Here is a 21,955-nt window from a genome sequence, read left to right as displayed (position 1 = left end):
CCTCTCCCATCCCCACACACCCGGCTCGGCACTCCGGAAGCTGTGGCGAGGAGGGCCGTGGCCGGGCTCAGCCCCGCGCCGCCCCCAGGCGGCCAGGAGGGGATGGCCCTGGGGAGCAGGGGGCGGGAAGTCGCTCTTACCACCGAGGCCGAGGGCTGGTCACCGCCCCCGAGCCCCGACATGGAGGAGCTGCTCCGGAGCGTGGAGAGAGACCTGAACATCGATGCCCGGCAGCTGGCTCCAGCCCCGGGGGGCACCCACGTGGTGGCCCTAGTGCCTGCGCGCTGGCTGGCCAGCCTCCGCGAGCGCCGGCTGCCCCCGGGACCGTGTCCCCGCGCTGAAGGCCTGGGCGAAGCGGAAGTCAGAACTCTCCTGCAACGCTCCGTGCAGAGGCTGCCGCCCGGTTGGACGCGAGTGGAGGTCCACGGGCTGCGGAAACAGAGGCTCTCTTACCCGCTGGGCTCCCTGCCTTTTGAGGAGGGGTCCGGCAGCCCGGAGACCCTCACTCGCTTCATGCAGGATGTGGCTGCCCAGAATTATCGCAACCTGTGGCGCCACGCATATCACACTTATGGGCAGCCCTATAGTCACAGTCCTGCCCCTGCAGCTGTCCCTGCCCTGGACTCAGTACGACAAGCTCTACAGAGGGTCTATGGTTGCCCCTTCCTGCCAGTGGGTGAAGCTCCCCAGTGCCCATCACATGCCAGAGATGGCCCCTGTCCTCCTCGGGGCAACCCTGCCTCTCCCAGTCTTCTGAGAGCTGAGGCGCTGTTGGAGTCGCCAGAGATGTTGTATGTGGTGCACCCCTACGTGCAGTTCTGCCTGCACGATGTGGTCGCCTTCAGCCCTGCCAAGCTGGCCAACAGCCAAGCCAAGGTGCTCTTCATTCTCTTCCGCGTGCTGAGGGCCATGGACGCCTGTCACCGCCAGGGACTGGCCTGCGGGGCCCTATCCTTGCACCACATCGCTGTAGATGAGAAGCTTTGCAGTGAGCTACGGCTGGACCTGAGTGCTTACGAGAAGCTCAGAGAGGATGAGAATGAGAAGATCTCTGTAGCAAGAAAGGGGGCAGGCATTGAGCCTGGAGAGGAGGGAGGAGGGGGACCTGGGTGTCCCACCTGCCAGGAGGAACTTAGGGACCTCGTGCTAGACTGGGTCCATGGCCGCATCAGCAACTTCCACTACCTCATGCAGCTGAATCGGTTGGCAGGTCGGCGGCAGGGGGACCCCAACTACCACCCAGTGCTGCCCTGGGTGGTGGACTTCACCACGCCCCGGGGGCGCTTCCGAGACCTGCGCAAGTCCAAGTTCCGCCTCAACAAGGGGGATAAACAGCTGGACTTCACGTATGAGATGACGCGGCAGGCGTTTGTGGCAGGTGGCGCGGGGGGCGGGGAGCCACCGCACGTTCCTCACCACATCTCTGACGTGCTTTCTGACATCACATACTATGTGTACAAGGCTCGGCGCACACCCCGGTCGGTGCTCTGTGGACACGTGCGGGCGCAGTGGGAGCCCCATGAGTATCCTGCAAGCATGGAGCGTATGCAGAGCTGGACACCTGATGAGTGCATCCCCGAGTTCTACACCGATCCCTCCATCTTCTGCTCCATCCACCCTGACATGCCTGACCTGGACGTGCCGGCCTGGTGCAGCTCCAGCCAGGAGTTCGTGGCTGCCCACCGGGCGCTGCTGGAGAGCCGAGAGGTGTCCCAGGACCTACACCACTGGATTGATCTCACCTTTGGCTACAAACTCCAGGGCAAGGAGGCCGTGAAGGAGAAGAATGTGTGTCTGCACCTGGTGGACGCCCACACGCACCTGACCAGTTACGGCGTGGTGCAGCTCTTTGACCAGCCGCACCCCCGGCGCCTGGCCGGGGCCCCTGCTCTTGCCCCTGAGCCTCCACTCATCCCCAGGCTGTTGTTCCAGACCATCCAGGAGAGCACAGGCCGGGAGGACTTCCCAGCACAGCTGACGAATGGAACGGGCAGGCCGGTTTTGGAGGCCGCGCCCCGTGAGGCTGCCTGGGCCAGGGACATGCCCGTGGTGGGGGAGGATGACTTGGAGCAGGCCACAGAAGCTCTGGATTCCATCTCCCTCACTGGGAAGGCAGGTGACCAGCTGGGCCCCTCCTCCTCCTCCTCTTCTAGTCACGCCCCTCCAGGCCTCCTGCCTTTCTCGGGGGCCGCAACCTCTCGACCAGGCCGCCGGAACAAAGCTGCTGGGGTAGACCCCGGGGAAGGTGAGGAGGGCAAGATTCTTCTTCCGGAGGGCTTTGGTCCTCTGCAGGCTCTGGAAGAGGTGGAGAAACTGGGCAACTTCTTGACCAAAGGCCTGGGGGGCCGCTTGGAGGTGCCTCCGCAGCCCCAGGTCCAGCGCGCCGTGCTGCTGCGGGACCTCTTCCATCGGGACATGCAGGCGCTGGGCGTCCTGCTGGCTGAGATGGTGTTTGCCACCAGGGTCCGGACGCTGCCGCCTGATGCGCCTTTGTGGGTACGCTTCGAGGCTGTGCGGGGGCTCTGCACACGCCATCCCAAGGAGGTCCCTGTGTCTCTGCAGCCCGTGCTGGACACGCTCCTGCAGCTCAGTGGCCGTCAAGGCCCCGTGGTTGCAGGGAGGGGCAAGCTGGACCCGCTGTTCGAGTACAGGCCCGTCTCCCAGGGGTTGCCCCCACCCTGCCCGGCCCAGCTCCTCAGCCCCTTCAGCTCCGTGGTTCCCTTCCCTTCGTACTTCCCCGCACTGCACAAGTTCATCCTCCTGTACCAGGCGAGGCGCGTGGAGGACGAGGCCCAGGGGCGGGAGCTGGTCTTTGCTCTGTGGCAGCAACTGGGTGCAGTTTTGGGTGACATCACCCCCGAGGGCCTGGAGATCTTGCTGCCTTTTGTGCTGTCACTCATGTCTGAGGAGCACACAGCCGTGTACACGGCCTGGTACCTATTTGAACCTGTTGCCAAGGCACTGGGCCCCAAAAATGCTAACAGGTACCTACTGAAGCCTCTCATTGGTGCCTACGAGAGCCCCTGCCGGCTACGCGGGCGCTTCTACCTGTACACCGACTGCTTTGTGGCCCAGCTAATGGTGCGGCTGGGCCTGCAGGCCTTTCTCGTCCACCTGCTGCCCCACGTCCTGCAGGTGCTGGCGGGTGTGGAGGCCTCCCAGGAAGAAAGCAAGGGCCTGGCGGGGGCTGCAGAGGATGAGGAAAGTGGGCTCCCGGGGGCCAGGCCTAGCTCCTGTGCCTTTGGGGAGGAGATCCAGATGGACGGGGAGCCTGCTGCCTCCTCGGGCCTGGGGCTCCTGGACTACACGTCTGGCGTCAGCTTCCACGACCAGGCCGACCTCCCCGAGACAGAGGACTTCCAGGCCGGGCTCTACGTGGCCGAATCCCCTCAGCCCCAGGAGGCTGAGGCCGTGAGCCTGGGCCGGCTGAGTGACAAGAGCAGCAGCAGCGAGACATCCCTGGGCGAGGAGCGGGTGGCAGACGAGGGGGGCGCCCCGGTGGACAAGAGCAGCCTCAGGTCGGGTGACAGCAGCCAGGACTTGAAGCAAAGCGAGGGCTCCGAGGAGGAAGAGGAGGAGGAGGAGGGCTGTGTGGTGTTGGACGAGGGGGAGGGGGAGGGGGAGCAGGATGAGGTCCCCGAGGCGTCTGAGCTCACGCTGTCCAACACGGTGCTGTCCATGGATACGGTCGTGGCCGGTGACGGTGGGGCTGACGGGGAGGAAGAAGAGGAACCACTGACCGAGCAGTCGGAGGGCAAAGAGCAGAAGATCCTTCTTGGTGAGTTCTCAGACCTGGAGGTGTTGGTCTAACACTCACCGTGTGCGGAGCCCCTGCCCTGTGCCAAGCAGTGGGTCGAGCAGATCCACACGCAGCAGAGCCATGGGCCTGCCCTGCTGGAGCTCACGTCCGTGCTGTAGGCAGTCTTCCATAAGCACGAGTTCTGTTAGTGCTACAAACAACAATGGCTGGCTACCACGAGGGAATATAACATGGGCTTAGATCTCATTTTCAGGGGTCAAAGAAGGCTTCCTTGGAAGTAGGGCCTGCTGGGGTTCAACGAGGAGGAGGTAGCTGGGCAAAAATGGCAGGCTCTGCGGTGGGAAGAGCGTTCCAGGCAGAGGGAACAGCCTGTGCGAGGCTCTGAGGCTGTCGTGGTTCCATTAAAGAATCTGTGAAAGGCCAGTGTGGTTAGACTGAGAGAGTGAAGAGAAGCGGAAGGGGAAGAGGCCAGAGGGGATGGTAGCCAGGGCCTCATTTCGCAGCTGGGGGAGATTCACTGAAAGGGTCACCCTCCTGCAGGGTATGCCCGAGTAGAGGTGCCTGGAGCAGCCCCAAAGCCAGACTCCCACAGGCCAGCTCTGCTGCTGCTAAAGGGAGGGTGGTGGCGTGGGGTGGCCAGGCGCTGGCTGGGCTCCTGGGCACAGTTGGAGTCCGCGTCGGCTAGGCGGGGTCCGTGGGGTGGGGTTGGGGAGTAGTGAGCCGCCGTTATCTGATGAGCTCAGGGCCTGCCCCCGCCCTGCAGATACGGCCTGCAAGATGGTCCGCTGGCTGTCCGCCAAGCTCGGCCCCACCGTGGCCTCTCGCCACGTGGCCCGGAACCTGCTCCGCCTGCTGACGTCGTGTTATGTGGGTAAGGCCGGGGATGGGGCTTCCTCCAGCCCTTTGCCCCTCTTCAGCCCCCTGTAGCGGATCCTTCCCACTTTCACCTCGGACCACCTCCTGGCCCGGTCCTGGGTCCCAGTCTGTAAGCTCCTTCCTTCCTTGGGTGAGGCACGGGGAGACCCCAAGCTAGAGTGAGCAGGAGTGGCCACTGCGGTCCCTGAAGGCCCACCTCCCCCCGCCCTCCACTAGCTGTGGCCCTTCCTTGACAGGGCCCACCCAGCAGCAGTTCACCGTGAGCAGTGGCGAGAGCCCCCCGCTGAACGTGGGCAACATCTACCAGAAGAGACCAGTACTGGGCGATATAGTATCGGGGCCCGTGCTCAGCTGCCTCCTCCACGTCGCCCACCTGTACGGGGAGCCCGTCCTCACCTACCAGTACCTGCCCTACATCAGCTACCTGGTCAGTCACCGTTTGGCAGCCGGGGTCTGGGCGGCTGAGGGCCGACCCAGGACCTCTCTGGGTTCCCGGCGGTCTGTGAGGCAACCTGGCCCTCATCTGCTCTGTGGCCCTAGGTGGCCCCGGGTAGTACCTCAGGCCCCAGTCGACTGAACAGCCGCAAGGAGGCGGGGCTGCTGGCAGCGGTGACTCTGACCCAGAAGATCATCGTGTACCTCTCAGACACCACCCTCATGGACATCCTGCCCCGTATCAGTCACGAGGTCTTGCTGCCCGTGCTCAGCTTCCTCACTTCCCTCGTCACGGGGTAGGGCCCTGCACCACCCCACAGGGGAGCAGCCCGGCTGGGGGGCGACCTGGGGCGCGGGGCGTCAGGAGTGCTGGTTTTCATCCCCACCGGGTGACCCTGAGCAAGCCACACCTGTCTGTGCCTTCGTTTCCTCACCTGGTCTGGACCAGTGGGTCTTATAGCTCCTTTCGTTTATGGCTTTGGATAGATCTGGGAAAGCCCTGCAGAGGCAGTGGGGGCTGGAGCTTATAAGCTCTATTTCCAGGTTCCCAAGTGGAGCCCAGGCCCGGACTGTCCTGTGTATGAAAACCATTAGCCTCATTGCCCTCATCTGCCTGCGCATCGGACAGGAGATGGTCCAGCAGCACCTGAGCGAGCCCGTGGCCACCTTCTTTCAAATCTTCTCTCAGCTGCACGAGCTTCGGCACCAGGTGGGCAGACCTACCTGGCTGGGGTGGGCTGGCCAGGGGCCGTGGCCTCCGCTGACTCCCCGGGCTTCCTGCCCACAGGATCTGAAGCTGGAGTCCGTGGGCCGCAGTGAGGGCCAGCTGCCAAAGGTGGCCTTCTCCGATGGGCAGCTGCGGCTGGTGGACCCCACCCTGCTGGACGAGCTGCAGAAGGTGTTCACCTTGGAGATGGCGTATACGATCTACGTGCCCTTCTCCTGCCTGTTGGGTACTGGCCCATCACGTCCCCTCCCAGCCTCTGTGGCTACAACTCTTCCCCTGGGAGGGCCCCATGCTCCCCCAGTCCCTAGAGGCAGGAGTGGGTGTTAAACACAGTTCTCTGGGTCAGAGCAAAGGGATTTGGCCTTAGGCCCCTGAGTCCCCGTGACGTATAAACAGGGATTGAGCTTTGGCCAGCAAGGAGGCGCAGGAGCAGCCTGGCCTGTGCCTGGGGCAGGCAGGGCAGTCAGGCTGCCGGACTGACGTCTTAGCAGCCATCTGAGAGGAATTAGCAGCCCACTGTTCACGTAACTTCCCGTATAGGCCGGGCCCTGTGCCAAGCGTCTATGTGTGTCATCGCCCTGAATAGGATGAACAGTGCTGGTCAGATATGTTGTCATCCCACCACTGAAATCTAGCCTGTGGGAGGGAGAGCATGACCTGTCTTGTTCACCGTTCTGTTTCTGATGCCCAGCATGGCACGCAGCACATGTGGAAGATGCTCACGTGTCCATACTGAAGGAATGAATCCACGTTTTCCTGGGGAGGAAACAGGCTCAGAGATGAAGAGTTACTTGCTTAGAGTTGCACAGACAGTACCTGCCCTGCCTTCTGTGGTTCCCAAGCCCGTGGGTAGGTGGTGGCAGTCACTTGCCATCTCCCCTAATCTCAGGACCTCTCCCGCTCCCATCCAGGTGACATCATCCGGAAGATCGTCCCCAACCACGAGCTGGTGGGGGAGCTGGCGGGGCTGTATCTGGAGAGCATGAGCCCAAGCCATCGCAGCCCTGCCAGCGTGGAGCCCACCGCGCCCAGCACCGGCCCTGAGTGGGACCCCCAGGGTGGGGGCTGCCCCCAGGACGACGGCCACTCGGGGACCTTTGGGAGCGTCCTGGTCGGGAACCGCATCCAGATCCCCGATGACTCCCAGCCTGAGAGCCCCGGCCCGCTGGGCCCCATCCCCGGGGTGGGTGGCGGGGACCTCGGCAGCCAGAGCGAGGACAACGTGCTGAAGCGGAAGCTGCCGCGGAGCGTGCACGGCCTGAGTGGGAACTGGCTGGCGCACTGGCAGTACGAGATCGGCGTGAACCAGCAGGATGCCCACTTTCACTTCCACCAGATCCGCCTGCAGAGCTTCCCCGGCCACTCAGGGGCCGTCAAGTGTGTGGTGCCCCTGAGCAGCGAGGACTTCTTCCTGAGTGGCAGCAAGGACCGCACCGTGCGCCTCTGGCCCCTCTACAACTCTGGGGACGGCACCAGTGAGACAGCCTCACGCCTCGTCTATGCCCAGCACCGCAAGAGTGTCTTCTTTGTGGGCCAGCTTGAGGCCCCGCAGTGTGTGGTGAGCTGTGACGGGGCTGTGCACGTCTGGGACCCCTTCACAGGTGAGCGGGCCCAGGTGAGGCCTGTTCTGTTGCTGCTGTCCTGTACTCCACCAAGGGTGGTGGGTTGGGGTATAATGGTATGTGGTTGAGGGTGACCCGCTGAGGCCACAGAGAGGAGCATCTAAGACTCAGAATCCGTCATACCCAAGTTTGAATCGGCTCTGCCAACTTACTTGCCGAGTGACCTTGAGCAAGTCACTCTGCTGCTCGAAGTATCAGTTTTCCTATCTGCAAAATGGGAATCGGAACAGCTGCTTTAGAGGATAATGCATAGGGGTTTAGCTTAACGTGGAGCACGTAGTACCTGGTTGGTAAACAGTTGCTCACATATTTTTTGTCATCATTGTAGGCAGAAATAAGGTTAGAAAGCAGGGGTTAAGGAGGTAGAGTAGCATTGAGGTAGGTGGTGGGGAGGTAGCTTTCGGCGAGGGTGCTGTGTGAAGAGAGGGGCCTGGCTTGGCCACGGAAGTAGGAAGGTGGGAGGGTCAAGAAACATCTTTCGCAGCATTTATTGAGGTTTCCTGGGATGTGGGAGGCAGGTACGGGGTGGGTTGGGGGGATAGGAGGAGTCGGGGCTCTTCCGTCAGTGGCCGGGACCCAGATCCACCGTGCCTTTCCTTCCCAGGGAAGACCCTTCGCATGGTGGAGCCGTCGGACAGCCGGGTGCCCCTGACCGCTGTGGCTGTCATGCCCGCCCCCCACACCAGCATCACCATGGCCAGCTCTGACTCGACCCTGCGCTTTGTAGACTGCCGGAAGCCTGGCCTGCAGGTCAGGGCATCCTGTTCCCTGAGCCCTGGCCTGGGTGCCTGGCAGGGAGGAGAGACCCCTGAAGAGAGGAGGCCAGGGCAGAGTTTCTCTTTGGTGACAGATCATCTGTAGCAGCAAACCCTGGGGGGTGGGGGGTGGGGCTCTGGCTCTGGGGTTTGGGGAGCCCCCCCTTGATCGGGGACGAGGCTCAGGCCTTCCAGCTGTGTGGGTTGGGGGATGAACTGGACCTCGGGGAGATGCGGGTTGGAGCAGGCTGTGGCGCCTCAGCTTGTCTTCCTCTGCCCACAGCATGAGTTCCGCCTGAGCAGCGGGCTGAACCCTGGGCTTGTCCGCTCCCTGGCTGTCAGCCCCAGCGGCCGGAGTGTGGTGGCCGGCTTCTCCTCGGGCTTCATGGTGCTCCTGGACACCCGTACGGGCCTGGTTCTGCGTGGCTGGCCTGCCCATGAAGGGGACATCCTGCAGATCAAGGTGACAGACCAGGTTCCCTTCCCCTCCTGGCTGACTGCTCCAGCCGTCACCTCTGCTTAGAGCCCACCCAGGACAGGCTCCAGCTGACCTCCCTTATACCTGCCCGAGGACTGGTGGGCAGGGAGGGTCAGGAGCCAGCTGCACCATGGGGGCCTCGGCAGGAGGCTGGCCGCTGGGTGGAACCGGGGGGCCGAGCTGACCCTGCTGCTTCCTGGTGATGTTCTAATGAGTAACCCTTGTCCATATTTGTCTTACTTGGAGGATCAGGGGTCGGGCCCTGTCCATGACCCAGTCAGGTTAAATAAAGCTCAGCTGGGAGGCTGTTTACTGCCCCCAGACCACTGAGCAGAGTCCATGCCCCCAGCTGGGCTGTCCCGGTGCGGGCAGGGGCGGATCGGGCATGGGAATCCTGCCCCCACCTCCACCCCCAGCCCATTTTCAATCACAGACCTCAGGGAACTGCTCAGGGAGGTGCAGGAGGGGAGGAACAGGGCTCTTTGTGGGAGGGTTTTTCCAGGCAACTGGGACTCCCTCCCCATCCTAAGCGGCAACGAGGGGACATGCACTGCCACTGCTGGGGGCAGGCAGCCCCCGGTTCCCTCCAGGGCCCCCAGGGGATCCTGGGTTCTGGGTGCCTCTAAATTCTGACTCTCCAAGAAAGCATCAGGAGGTCTCTGGGGTCAGCCTGGGTGTTAATCCTGGCTCTGCCCCTTATTGGTTCTGTGACCTTGTATGATTACTTAACTTTCCTGAGCCTTAGTGTTTTCCTCTGTAAAATGGGAACAATGACAACACCTTCCTCACAAAGTTGTTATGAAGGTTAACCACGGTAAGACGTGTAATGTACCTAATACAATGCTTGACGTAGTAAGTGCCCAAATTATAATGATGACTAGGTTGATGACACTTAATATATTCCTGTTAACTAACGTTGATATAACGTGGGAGGGTGGCAGCCTGTCCCCGGCTCAGGACACCCTGTCCTCCTGGGAGATCCTGTGGGAGGAAACAGGAAGACCCTGGGCCCTGCTGAGGCTCTGCTCTCCCCGGGCAGGCAGTGGAGGGCAGCGTCCTGGTCAGCTCCTCCTCTGACCACTCCTTGACTGTCTGGAAGGAGCTGGAGCAGAAGCCCACGCATCACTACAAGTCCACCTCCGACCCTATCCACACCTTCGACTTGTACGGCAGCGAGGTGGTAACTGGCACCGTGGCCAACAAGATTGGTGTCTGCTCCCTGCTTGAGCCGCCTTCCCAGGCCACCACCAAGCTCAGCTCCGAGAACTTCCGTGGCACGCTCACCAGCCTGGCCTTGCTGCCCACCAAACGCCACCTCCTGCTGGGCTCAGACAACGGGGTCATCCGCCTCCTGGCATAGTCCGAGGCAAGAGCTGGCCAGGCAGAGGTGGGCACACGTCCTCCGGGAGTCCATCCCTCACCTTTGTTTCCCCAGCAGCATCCCTCCTGGCAAGCCTCAGGCCCCATGCCCTGGGTACCCACATGGCCTGCCAGCTAAGGTGGCCTGGAGGTCTGGGCTCCTGAACCCCCAGAGCCACTGAGGCTGCCAGAAGGGATCTCGTTCGTGGCTTGGGGCGATGCTGCCCCACCGAGCCAGCAGGAAGCAAGAGCGAGAGCCTGGGGAAGGCATTGCTGCCCTCTCTTCTCCCCAGCTCCACCCTCTGCATCCACATGGGGACAGGAAGCTCTGGGAAGGGGAAGGGAGACTCTCCCTGCCTAGCCAGTCTCCAGCCACAGCACCCCTTGCTGGGCTCTCTCTGCCCCTGTCCTGCAAGGACCGGGATGCCACCACAGTCCAGGACACTGATGGTGCTTGGACTCCAGCCTCTAAGGGCTGGCCATGGTCCAGGAGTTAGGGGCCTTGGGCAGTGGTTTAAGTGTCCTCCCAGCCAGGCCCTGCCCAGTGTGGGACCAGCAGGGGAAGAAAGAGGGCAGGACCAAAGGAGAGAAGATGGACTGGGCCCAGTGGTGCCTGCCAGGAGCAACCCCATGCCTTGCCTGCCCACCTGTCACCACAGTGTTTGTGCCTTGAGTTGATGAGACAGCCCCTGGGTCCAGAGTCCCTGGGGGAGCAGGTCCAAGACCCTGAAAGAAGGGGCAAGAAGGGTCATCTCTGCATCTCAGGTCTCCCTCCCCCAGGGGACAGGAAGACCCAGGCATCCCCGGGTCCTCACGTTCTGGAGCAGAGATGAGGTCTGGGGCTGGGCCTCTGCTGCTTTCTCACTATTTGCAATAGATGTAAATATGATCAATAAATTCTTTGGAAGAGCCGTGGAACCGAGTGAGGCTTCTCTTTTTTTTCGGCCGTGCAGTGGAAGCGCGGAGCCCCAACCCCTGGGCCACCAGGGAGGTCCCTGAGTGAGGCTTTTCCTGACGACGGTGCCAGGGTGGGGAAAAATTGAGACCCTGCAGCTTCCGGGACAGCGAGGAGAGGGTGAGGAGGTGCGGAGGCAGCCCGATCACTGTTCTTCAGGCGGTACTGGGTACAGGGCTTCTGGTTCGTGCAGCCCCAGGCCAGTTTGCAGAACCCTCACCCTTGAGGAGGGTAAGGAGGTATTGCTCCCGATGAAGTAGGGTGCTGGGAGAGGCTGTGTCCCTCCGCATCTTTCCTCTCCCCACCCCTGCCGTCTGGATCCAGGCTGGAGGCATCCAACCAGGAGCCTGGGCATGTGAGGGTTGAGGATGGGCATCCTATCCTGGGTTCCTGCGTCATCTCTTGCAGCTTCCGCTTCCCTCCTCTTGGGAGGGGGAGGCAGTTATGGGGGAGAGGAAAGGACATTGGAACTAGGAACCTGGATGTAACTCTGAGCCCAGCTCTGTGTCCTTGGGCAGGTCACACAGCTTCTCTGTGCCTAAGACAGGGATAACCTCTCACTTCACGGGGTCACTGGAAGGCCCCTGTCCTTCCTGGATCTGCCCTCCGGCTGAGGACAACCTCATCGACCGTCTCCTGAACCTCCTTTCTCCGGGCTTAAGTGGGACCCACATCTACGGGGGTTCCAGGTAGCTGTCCCAGTATTAGATGCCTTGGCGGGAAAGGGGTTTTTGGTCCTAATATCAATGTTTAACCGGATGTGCAGGTCAATGTTTACCAGAAGAGAAAGCAATTGGAACAGGGGTTGGCTGAGAGCAAAGGTCCTGGTGGCAGGGGAGGGCTCAGCCGGGCTGGCTGGAACCCGGGCACAGCGTGGGGAGCACCCAAGTGGGGCCAGAGGGACATCGTGTGCAGCGGCGAGGAGCCTGCCGAGGTAAGATGGGTGGCTCGGCCTGGAGCTGCCCACCTTGCCGAGGGGGTCTGGGCTGAGTTTATTCAGGAGACCTGTCACTTCTCCGCCTCCTGGGGTGATGAGGAACCAAGGTGGAGGTTCTGGGGGGAGTCCCTCTGGGAAATGAAAGCCTGGAAGCCTTTTCTTGCCAGGAAGATTCAAAAGCCCAGGTGGGAGATCAGGGCCCTGGCCAAGGGTCCTTGTGTGGGATGGGGATGGGGCCAGGGGTGATAGAAGGATGCTTGAGATGGGGGCGGGATGGGTGTGTGTGAGACCTGCTCCGAGGCCGGACCAAGACCTGCCCATCGGCACCCGCCAGCCTGGCTTCCCGGAGCCAGCCTGGGGCAGAGAGAGGGCCAGGTCCTGTGTTTTCTGTAAGTCCAAAGGTGGCTCTGGCCAGAGTCATTCATTGGGCTCTGCTGTTGGGTCAACAAGGCCAGTCTCTGGCCCAGCCCACCACCCCTGCTGAGACCACAGTCCCGTCCACCCTTGCGGGCAAGAGCAGACCAGCCAGAAAAGGTGGGCTGATGGACAGCCAGTTGGATAGGAGCTCCGGGGTGGAAGCCTCAGTACAGAGGAGGCTTCAGGGCAGGCGCCTCCCACAAGAGGGCCCTTGGGCTAGACTGACAGCAGCCATTGCTGAGTGCCAGGCCGTGTAGTCAGGGCTCACGAAGACTGACTTAGGTTGGTCTCCGCGATACACATGGGTAGAGGTAGGGACTTTCGCCACCATTTTACAAGATGAGGCAAAGCCCAGAGGGGTTAAGGGGGATGTCCTACGGCCTCTGCCAAGAGGCACAGCCTGGATTCAAACCCAGGTCTGACTCACAACACCAGGCCTTGAAGAATGGGGACATGTTTTTGTTTGGGTAATATTTTCCCCCTATGAACAAAAACATTTTCAGTGCATGAAAAGTGAACAATCAGAAAACGCAAAGGGGAAAAAGCAACTCAGGGGGGAGTTCAAGCAATTCACCGCTCAGAGGGCTGTGCTTTGGGCGTGTGTGCTGCTGCTGTCGCTGTCCCCTCCTTGGTGACGGCTCAGGACTTCGGCTGCCCGTGAGCGTGAGGGTGGGATTCCACGGCGGGTGTGGGCGCGAGGAAGGAACGGAGGCTTCCCATCCCGCACAGGAACATGGCGCTGCTCTGGCTGCCTGAGCTTGTCCTTGTGCTCAGCTTGTCCTGCCTGCAAAGCCCCTGCTCAGCGGTGAGCCTGGGCCGCGGTCTGGGTGGGGCGGGGAGGCGGCTACGGGAGACGCCAGGGGTCCCGGGGAAAGAGGAGGGGGGCAGGGTCGAGGGAGGTCTTGGCTTTAGGGGTTCCCTCGCCTCTCCTCGTTCCTTTCTCAACAGTTCTCTCCTGTGAGCACCATGGAGCCCTTGGGCCTGCAGGTACTGGGGAGAGAGAGGCACGGCAGGGAGGAAGGCCCCAGGGGGCCTCGCCTGTGGCTGGTGCAGGGTGGGGAGACCTGTGGGAAGGGTTGCTCTCCATCTGCTTCCTCCTTTCTTCAGCTGATGAGTGGGCAGACCCAGCAGAAGCTACCCCCACTTTCCCTCCTCAAGTTGGGCAACCAGGTACAACCAGGTGGGGCTGGGGAAGAGTGGGCGGGGCCTGAGGGAGGAGGGCCATCGGCAGGGGCAAGGAAGTGGGCAGGGCCTGAGGGTGGCAGTGAGGCTGAGGCCTGAAGGGAGAGGGTGGGAGGAACCAGAGGAAGGGACCTAGTCCCCTGAATGCCATTGCCCATGTCTGGACTGGGACAAGGCCCTGCTGTCCCCAGCACAGGGGCTTTGAAGGAGATCTTCAACACAGAACCTGGAGCTGACCCCTTGACCCCACTGACCCCTAATCTGTCCCTGCAGGAGCCTGGTGGCCAGACTGCCCCAAAGAAGGCCCCAGGAGACTGCGAGGGGTCCCCAAACCCGGAGCAGACCCGCAGGCTGGCCCAGGCCATGATGGCCTTCACCAGAGACCTCTTCTCCCTGGTGGCCCAAAACTCCACCAGGCCCAACCTGATCCTGTCGCCTCTGAGTGTGGCCCTGGCACTGTCTCACCTGGCACTAGGTACTATGGGAGCACCTGTCCAGACCAGCAGAGCTGGGAGGCCAGTAGGAACTCATTACCTACCCCAGAGTTTACGAGCAGGTGCTTCCTCCATCAGGGTCACTTGGATGTTTGGTAAAAATGCAGACTCCAGTCTCTGTGAATGAGAATCCCAGGGATTGGGCCCAGGATGTGCTTCTGGTGATTTTTGTGCAAGAATATGATAGGTACAACGTCTCCGTTGGACTGGAGGGTCTCACTGTGGGACCTTCCCCAGAGAGGGAAGGCCATAGGGTGAGGTTGCCCAGATTGGCAGCAACAGAGATGAAAGCAAACTTGGGAGTCCTGTCCCTCAGACCAGTTCAGGATATGGGAGGAGAAAGCGCGGTCTCGTGGGCATGCGCACTGTAGGTATTCAAGAGGGATGGGAGAGGGCAGTGGGGGCGGGAAGGACCACAGCTGCTGTGTCCCCTCCAGGTGCTCAGAACCAAACGCTGCAGAGGCTGCAGCAGGTGCTGCACGTGGACTCAGGGCCCTGCCTCCCCCACCTGCTCAGCCGCCTCTGCCAGGACCTGGGCCCTGGGGCTTTCCGATTGGCTGCCAGAATGTACCTGCAGAAAGGTAGGTGCTGGTGGCAGACACTCTCTAGGTTGTGCCCTGGGGTGGACAGGGGTGAGGGAGACGGGTGTGGACTCAGGCAGCCAGTCGGAGCACAGGTGGTTGTGGGGCCCAAGTGCTGGCAACAGCCTGTGGGCCCTTCTGTGCAGGATTTCCCATCAAAAAGGACTTCTTGGAACAATCAGAACAGCTCTTTGGTGCAAAGCCCATGAGCCTGACGGGAAGGAAGAGGGATGACCTGGCAAACATCAACCAATGGGTGAAGGAGGCCACAGAGGGGAAGATTGAGGATTTCCTCTCAGATCTGCCAGATGACACAGTGTTGCTTCTCCTCAATGCCATCCACTTCCAGGGTGTGCTTCTCCCCTTCTCGGCTCCCTGCCCGCAGACCCTACCCCTGCCCTATAGGCACGCTTTTTTCTGAGGGTCCCTCTTCCTCCCCAGGCCTGGGCCGGGAGGGTAGGAGACAGGTAATGGTGTGGCAGGACGGAGGCCCAGGAACTGGATGGGGCTGTCGTGGAGAGAGTTCCCTAGGAGGAAACCGAGTCTTAAAAGACCCAGGGGAGGTTCCTGGGAACGTGGCAGGGCAGGGGAGAACGCAAGCCCAGGTTCTACAATCACTCCAGGGAACAGACCTCAGATTACCTGTGTATCACCTGGCACAGCACCCCCTGGTGCTCCAGCCTCCACCTTTCATCCCTTAAATGGGTTCTGGGTGGGATGGGGAAGAGACTGGTGGGGTAGAATCTACCTTGGTCCCAGTCTATATGGCCCCTGCCCTCTGCTGGATTCAGGCTTCTGGAGGAGGAAGTTCGACCCGAATCTCACGCGGAGAGACACTTTCCACCTGGACGACCAGTTCACGGTGCCGGTGGACATGATGCAAGCCCGCACGTACCCGCTGCGCTGGTTTCTGCTGGAGCAGCCTGAGATCCAGGTCACCCTTGACTCCTCAGCCTGGGCTTGGGTGCTGGGAGGTGGAGAAGGGAATGGGCCCCTGTGGGGCAGGCACAGGGGTCAGGGGTGTGCCGCACCTTCCTTGCAGTCACGCCGCTGGGGCGGGTGGCTCTGGAAGGTCTCGCTGTACCCCCATCCAGGGAAACTGAGGCTCCAGGCACTGCGGGTTTAGTGGAGCACGAGGAAACAAGATCCCTGCTCTGGGGAGGGAAGACACACAGTGCACGAGCAAACGTAAATCAACAGGCTAATTTCAGAGGGTGGGGGGAAGGTATTTTAGCTAGAGGGGTCAGGGAACCTTCTCTGACGAAGGGACACTGAGTTGAGTCCCAGGTGATCTTTGGTTATGGGGGTTTATTACAAGGAACCATGGGTCATGGGGCAGCACAGGGCCTCAGCACCCTGAAGCCTGGGAGATGCGACCTGAGCTCTCACATGGTGCTCCTTGGAAGGGAGGATCTGTCAGCATCCTGATGGAACATTCTGATTAGAGAGAGCGCTGTGTCAAGCTATCTCAGGTGCAGCCTCCCTCGCTTCCAGCCTAAACACGGTCCCCTTGGCCTAAGCGGCTGATCCCTGGGCCAGTCGGCCGTGGCTGAGACCGCAGTGTTGGTTAGTTTCACAAGGCCTCTTCTGAGAGGGGCTGTGGGTGAGGCAGGCCCTCGGAGCAGTGTCCCTGCTTCTCTCCGGTTCCCCCGACACGTGGCCCATTTGGTTCGCCTCCCCACCAGTTCTATTCCTGCTGCCCCTTCCCGCCAGGCTGTGTCCTGCCCACACTTCCTTCACCCTTCCGTCTCCATCCTTGGCCCTCCTTGGTCTTCCTCTTGTCTCGCCCGCCCTCTGCGGGCTGGCCCGGGTAGCCAGACACTGGCACTCCCCCTCCCGCCACAGGGGTCCTGCCCTCTGGGCGCTCTGCCTGGAGCCCGAGGAGTGGCATCCACCAGGGCCCACGGAGCCCAGTGTTTTTCACACTTCTTTAGCTGCGGAAACTCTGTTCACATGAAATCTCACCCCAAATCACAGTATAGATACACAGCCAGGCAAAGTCACAGTTGGAGGAGAGAGGAGTGGATAGGGTACCACCCTTGACAGCGGCTCCTCTGCTAGGGCAACCTGGTCCATTGTACGCATGGAAGTGAGAGGCGGACACAGGGGGTTCCTCACCCTGAGTCACGGGCTAGCTGGTAGCAGAGGAGGAGAGAGAAAACTACCAGTTACTGAGTGAGCGCCGCCTACGTGCACACGCTCGGCCAGAAGCTTTAAAAGCTTCTCTCTTTCCGTCACATGTCAGCCGGCAGTGTGTGCAGGTAGTGTTACTCCACGGGTGAGGAAGCGGAGGCTCAGAGAGACCCCGCACACACCTGTGAAGGATGGAGTGTCTCCTAAGCGATGCCGGCCCAGTCCCCATGTCGGCCTGGGTGCTCTCTGGTCCTCACGCCGTCTCCTTGCCTTGTCTGTAGGTGGCTCATTTCCCCTTTAAGAACAACATGAGCTTCGTGGTCGTCGTGCCCACCCGTTTCGAGTGGAACGCGTCCCAGGTGCTGGCTAGCCTGAGCTGGGGCGTGCTGCACCAGCCCTTGCTGCGGGAGAGGCCCACCACGGTCCAGCTGCCTAAGCTGCACCTGAAATACCAAATGGACCTGGTGGCCATCCTCAGCCAGCTGGGTAAGGAGGCCGGGCGTGGGACAGCTCCCGGCTCAGCCGGACAGGGTGGGTGAGGAGGAAGCCCCCCAGCCGGCAGGCCTGAGTCAGAGCTAGACGTGCGTCCTGGCCTTTTCTGGGGCTTAGGGAGGTGAGAGGGTTTGATGTGCACCCTCGGACTCTCTGTCCTGGGCAGGGGGTGGGGCAAGGGAATGAGGACCTGCTCTGCCCAAGACTGAGCACCGCAGAGAATCCTGGGTGGAGAGCCAGGGGTGGCATGTGAGCCTCGCTGGCTCTGCTGCGAGAGGCACGAGGAGCCCACCACGTACAAAGAGCTGAGTCTCACGGGGGTCGGCAGAGGAGGAATCAGGTACTTACAATTCAGCGTTAAGTGATAAGACAGAGGGCTTCTCTCTAGTCCACCCAGGGAACTATTGAAAAGGCATCTGTCTGGACTTCGGGGCAGGGGCTCAGGGAAGGCTTCCCGGAGGAAGGAACCTTTAAGCTGATACGTGCAGGTTAAATAGAAGTTAACCGGCAGTCTGTGGGTTCAAGGTGCTCCCTGGCCGGGACGCCAGACACCCTCCCAGGCAGGTCCATGCAGCGTGTGGGGCAGAAGGCAGCTCTGACCAGCCATCTCCTGGCCTGGGCAGGCCTGCAGGAACTGTTCCAGGCCCCGGACCTGCGCGGGATCTCAGACCAGAGCCTGGTGGTGTCCAGCGTGCAGCATCAGTCCACGCTGGAGCTCAGAGAGGCCGGCGTGGAGGCGGCCGCGACAACCAGCACGGCCATGTCCCGCATGTCCCTCTCCTCCTTCAGCGTGAACCGCCCCTTCCTCTTCTTCATCCTCGAGGACAGCACGAGCCTGCCCCTCTTTGTGGGCAGCGTGAGGAACCCCAATCCTGGCGCGCAGCCGGAGCTCAAGGAGCAGCAGGACTCCCCTGACAACAGGGACTTTTTCCAGCACCAGAAAGGCTTCCCCCGCGGAGACAAGCCGTTCGGCCCTGACTTAAAACTTGCGCCCCCCTCGGAGGAGGATTACCCCCAACCTAGCAGCCCCAAGTGAGGGGCTTGGCCGCCAGCAGCCCGAGTCCCTGCTTGGACCAGCCTCTCAACTCATGTCACTCTTTCCAAACAGCTTTGTGGGATTGCGGGCGGGGGCCTGGGGCGCGGTCTGGCAGAGGGGAGGAGGGGAGCCAGTCTCTCTTCTCCTCTTGGGGGGTTTGGGGAGGGGCGGCGCTGGGAGGAGGGCAGGCATCGGGGAACCGTGGGCCTTGATCCAAAGGGGTTCAGAGGGTGTCCTCGTCTGGGGCTTGGGCGGAAGGGCAGCTGTGGATTCATTTTTGTCAGGAAGGTAGGTAGGTTATTCCCTAAATTGGCTGGGTCGCCTCCACGCCTGTTTACCAGAGAGGGAGGGCCGGGGAGGAGTGGACACCTGGCTGGGGAGATGGGGTGGCCCGGGGGTGCCGAGCACTGTTGTGGGATTAAACATGTGGGTGGAGGTCGAGCCTCTGCCCTGAGCTGCCCAAGGCCCAGCAGCCTCCAGACCACCCCGTGGCCTCAGTCTCCCCGCTGGTCCTCGGAGGTACCAACACTGGCAGGACTCCCCTTTTTTCCTCTCCCCTCTGTCCTCCCTGCCCGGTGTCTCAGTGGCTGAGGGGTGGGGGGCGTTAGCTCCCAAAGGCTCTTTTGTAAAGTTTTTGTAGTGATTTTTATGCCACCTGAATAAAGAATGAATGGGCGTGTCTGCTGTGATGTCACTGTTTGGGGCGTGGGTGGGAGCAGGGGGGCTGGAGGAAGGCGGGAGGAGGCCACGGGCTGGGCCCCCAGGAGCAGCAGCCCTCTCTGTGCCACGTTTGGCCTCTGGTCACTTGCCAGCCCTTCTCCACCGTGCCGTCCCTCTGACTTCACCAGCCCTGCCCAGGGCCACCCCCTTGCCAGCCTGGCTCTGCTCTCAGCCTGTTCCTCTCTACGGACCTCAGGCATCCGGCAACAAAGGCGGCTCAGAATAGCACCAGCCTCCTGGTTTGGGAGAAGAACTGGCAATTAGGGAGCTTGAGGAGTTTCTAATTACACGCCAGCCCTTCTGCCTGGAGCTGGCGCCCGCCAGACGGGGGCGGGCAGGCTGCCGGGAGCACCGGCTCCAGATGGAGGCTGTCAGCGCCTGAGGATTTGGGGGAAGCAATTGGGGGCACCTTGGCACAGAGCTGGGGGCAGCCCTTGTCTGTGAGTATAGGGTGTCCATGTGGCAGCAGCCACCTGCGGCCCTGTAGTGCGGTGGTTAAGAGCAAGTCCCTAGGATGGGATCTTGCTTCTTACAGACCAGCGGTGTGTGGAGATGGGAAGTAAATCAACAGTGAAATACATGGCATGTCAGAGGGTGGTGAGAGCTCTGGTCAGAAGTAAAGCAAGGAAGGCCTCCCTGAGGAGGTGACTTTTGGAGCAGAGACTAGAAGGAGGCAAGGGTGGGTACTATGGGGACATCCTGGGGAAAAGTGTCCTGGGCAGAGGAGTGGGAGCTGCTCAAAAGGTTCAGGATGATCAGGAGATCCGTGGGGCTGGAGTGGAAGGGGGGAGGGGGGAGATGTAGGAAGGAATCAGAGAGGAACTGAGGGCAGACCACTGAGGGATTTAGGGCCCCTGTAAAGACAGTTGTTGTTATCTTAGGAGAGGTAAGCGATAACTGGAAAGTTAAGTCAGCAAGCCCACCAGCTTAATTTACCTCTTGAGTTTTTCTCAGCTCTCTCTTCCTCTCCATTTGGGCTCTAGCCACAGTTTGGATCTAGCCATCACTCCCGAGGGTCACTGCTGTCGCCTCCCGGGTTCTCCGTGCTGCCGGTCTGGCTGCCTTAACTGCATCCTCTGCCCCGTAAATACTAGTCAAGTGCTTTCTGTGTGCCCAGCAGCTCCCCAGGTTCTGAGGCTGCAGCGATGAAAAAGCCAACAAGACCTCTACCCCCCAGAGCCTACATCTGGTGGTAGAGTGGTCTAGACAATAAACAAGTTAAATTTGGGGGTTGAAGTATAGTATGCCAAGTACACATAAATGTACCTAAGCATAATGAATTTGTTTCACGAACCAAGTACCCCTGTGAAACCAGTACTCAGATCAACGAACAGTACTCACTCTCCTGGCTTCTGATAACAGACTAGTTTTTTCTGGTTTTGAACTTTATGTAAAGGAATCGTGCAGTCTGTCCTCCCTTGTGCCTGGCTTCTTTCATTCAACCTCCTGTTCGTGAGATTCATCCGTGTCGTTGGGGATGGAAATTATTCATTCACTGTGGAAGGCTTTTTTTTTTTTTTTTAATTTATTTGTTTAGTTGCACGGGGTCTTAGTCGTGGCAGGCGGGCTCCTTAGTTGCAGCAGGTGAACTCTTAGTTGCGGCATGCATGTGGGATCTAGTTCCCTGACCAGGGATCGAACCCTGGCCCCCTGCATTGGGAGCATGAAGTCTTAACCACTGTGCCACCAGGGAAGTCCCTGTGGAAGGCTTTAACTGAGGGGCACCATGGTCTGAGGTAAGCTCTGGCAGGCTCATTTGGCTTCTGTGAGGAGAACAGACTTAGAGGCACAAATGCAGGAGGAGGGAGGCTGGTTAGCAGGCAAGAGACATGGGTGGCTCGGCCCAGGCTGCCGGCTCTGGAAATGCAGGAAAGTGGTCAGACTTCAGGTATATTTTGCAGGTAGACATTATAGAATTTGTGCATAGACTGTACGGCAGATGAGGGAGAGGAAAGAGTTAAGGATGGTGGGGCTTATCATTCAAATCCCTGGATTTTTGTGTTGAGAAAAACGGGTTTTACTGAGATGGAAATCAGAGTGAGGGACAGATTTGAGGACTGGAGATTTTAGGATGGCAGATTTTTTGATTGGAGATTTCCATTTTGAACATGACTGAAATGCCACACTAATATAGGGTGACCATATGTCCCAGTCTTCCCTGGGATGGTTCGAGTTATGTCTGTGGTTCCAGCTTAATTCACAGCACCCGCTTTTGTGCTTAGAAGTGTTTGGATGATGAATTGTATGTTCCTCTTACATGCTGGGCATCCATGTGGCTATGTCAAATTGGGCTGGAAGTGTATATTTGGGAGCTCACAGATGCACTGAAAGTTATGGAACTGGCAGAAATCACCTAAGAGGAGATGTAGATGGAGACAGAAAAAAAGGTGTCGCAGAAGCCAGCAAGGAAGATGGAAAAGATGGGGCTTTTGAGGTGCGAGAAAAATGAGAGGGTGTGGAGAGTCAGGGTTTCAAGGAGGGACAGTTTGCCGTCTGCTGGCGAGGGCAGAGATGTCCGTTTGGTGGTCAACGCAGACGTCACCCGTGAACTTGGCGACAGCAATTTCAAAGGAGAACTGGGCACAGAAGCAAGTTGGAGAGTGAGGACGGAAAGGCGCTAAGAGTAAATAGCTCTTCCCCGCATGTCTGGGAGGGAGGGTGGAGAAACGGACGGTAGCTTTAGGGGATGCGGCAATAAAGGAAGAGTCCTTAAAGAAGGGAGTAGCAGATGCTGTTTAAAAGCTGTGGAATGGTCCTTCAGAGAAGGATTACATGGATTAGGCAGGAGAGGAGCTACCTGCAGGAGCCTAGTCCTTGAAAAGCACCAGTGCAGGCCCTCTCCTTTGGCAGGCGTGGGACACACTGCTTTCACGCTACTCGGAAGAAAGAGAAATCTTCTTTCTTTATAAGTTATTATAAATAATTAGGACATACGAAAGGGTATAATAAATCGTACAGGGCCACTGTCCAGCTTAAAAGATATTCTCAATATAGTG

The 21,955-nt window shown here is 60.0% G+C and overlaps 2 protein-coding genes across 2 annotated transcripts; both read left to right on the top strand.

Annotated features, from left to right (window-relative positions):
• The first annotated feature begins 66 nt into the window (after window positions 1–66).
• Window positions 67–10,921, top strand: WDR81 (WD repeat domain 81). The gene is made up of 10 exons (XM_082678455.1): window positions 67–3,778; window positions 4,524–4,631; window positions 4,873–5,063; window positions 5,177–5,367; window positions 5,615–5,780; window positions 5,859–6,024; window positions 6,710–7,399; window positions 8,025–8,170; window positions 8,459–8,638; window positions 9,693–10,921. The coding sequence occupies exons 1-10, from the start codon at window positions 103–105 to the stop codon at window positions 10,011–10,013; spliced, it is 5,835 nt and encodes a 1,944-aa protein (XP_082534581.1). The 5' UTR covers window positions 67–102; the 3' UTR covers window positions 10,014–10,921.
• An 866-nt stretch (window positions 10,922–11,787) lies between these two features.
• On the top strand, window positions 11,788–18,910 carry SERPINF2 (serpin family F member 2). Its single transcript, XM_082679335.1, has 10 exons — window positions 11,788–11,901; window positions 13,051–13,126; window positions 13,270–13,308; window positions 13,429–13,491; window positions 13,777–13,978; window positions 14,435–14,578; window positions 14,725–14,928; window positions 15,370–15,512; window positions 16,993–17,197; window positions 17,827–18,910. Exons 2-10 carry the CDS (start codon window positions 13,055–13,057, stop codon window positions 18,237–18,239), a joined length of 1,485 nt encoding a protein of 494 aa, XP_082535461.1. The 5' UTR covers window positions 11,788–11,901; window positions 13,051–13,054; the 3' UTR covers window positions 18,240–18,910.
• The last annotated feature ends 3,045 nt before the right edge of the window (window positions 18,911–21,955 follow it).

This window comes from Grampus griseus (assembly GCF_964374135.1).
Source record: "Grampus griseus genome assembly, chromosome: 20".
NCBI classification, from domain to species: Eukaryota; Metazoa; Chordata; class Mammalia; order Artiodactyla; family Delphinidae; genus Grampus; species Grampus griseus.
This window is presented reverse-complemented; position numbering and strand designations above follow the sequence as displayed.

Excerpts from the sequence above, each read along its gene's own strand:
- WDR81 (XM_082678455.1), top strand. The coding sequence starts at position 103 with ATGGCCCTGGGGAGCAGGGGGCGGGAAGTCGCTCTTACCACCGAGGCC. Across the intron at positions 5,064-5,176 it reads TGCCCTACATCAGCTACCTG|GTGGCCCCGGGTAGTACCTC; the intron begins GTCAGTCACCGT and ends CTGTGGCCCTAG. Across the intron at positions 6,025-6,709 it reads GCCCTTCTCCTGCCTGTTGG|GTGACATCATCCGGAAGATC; the intron begins GTACTGGCCCAT and ends GCTCCCATCCAG.
- SERPINF2 (XM_082679335.1), top strand. The coding sequence starts at position 13,055 with ATGGCGCTGCTCTGGCTGCCTGAGCTTGTCCTTGTGCTCAGCTTGTCC. Across the intron at positions 13,492-13,776 it reads TCCTCAAGTTGGGCAACCAG|GAGCCTGGTGGCCAGACTGC; the intron begins GTACAACCAGGT and ends CTGTCCCTGCAG. Across the intron at positions 15,513-16,992 it reads TGGAGCAGCCTGAGATCCAG|GTGGCTCATTTCCCCTTTAA; the intron begins GTCACCCTTGAC and ends CCTTGTCTGTAG.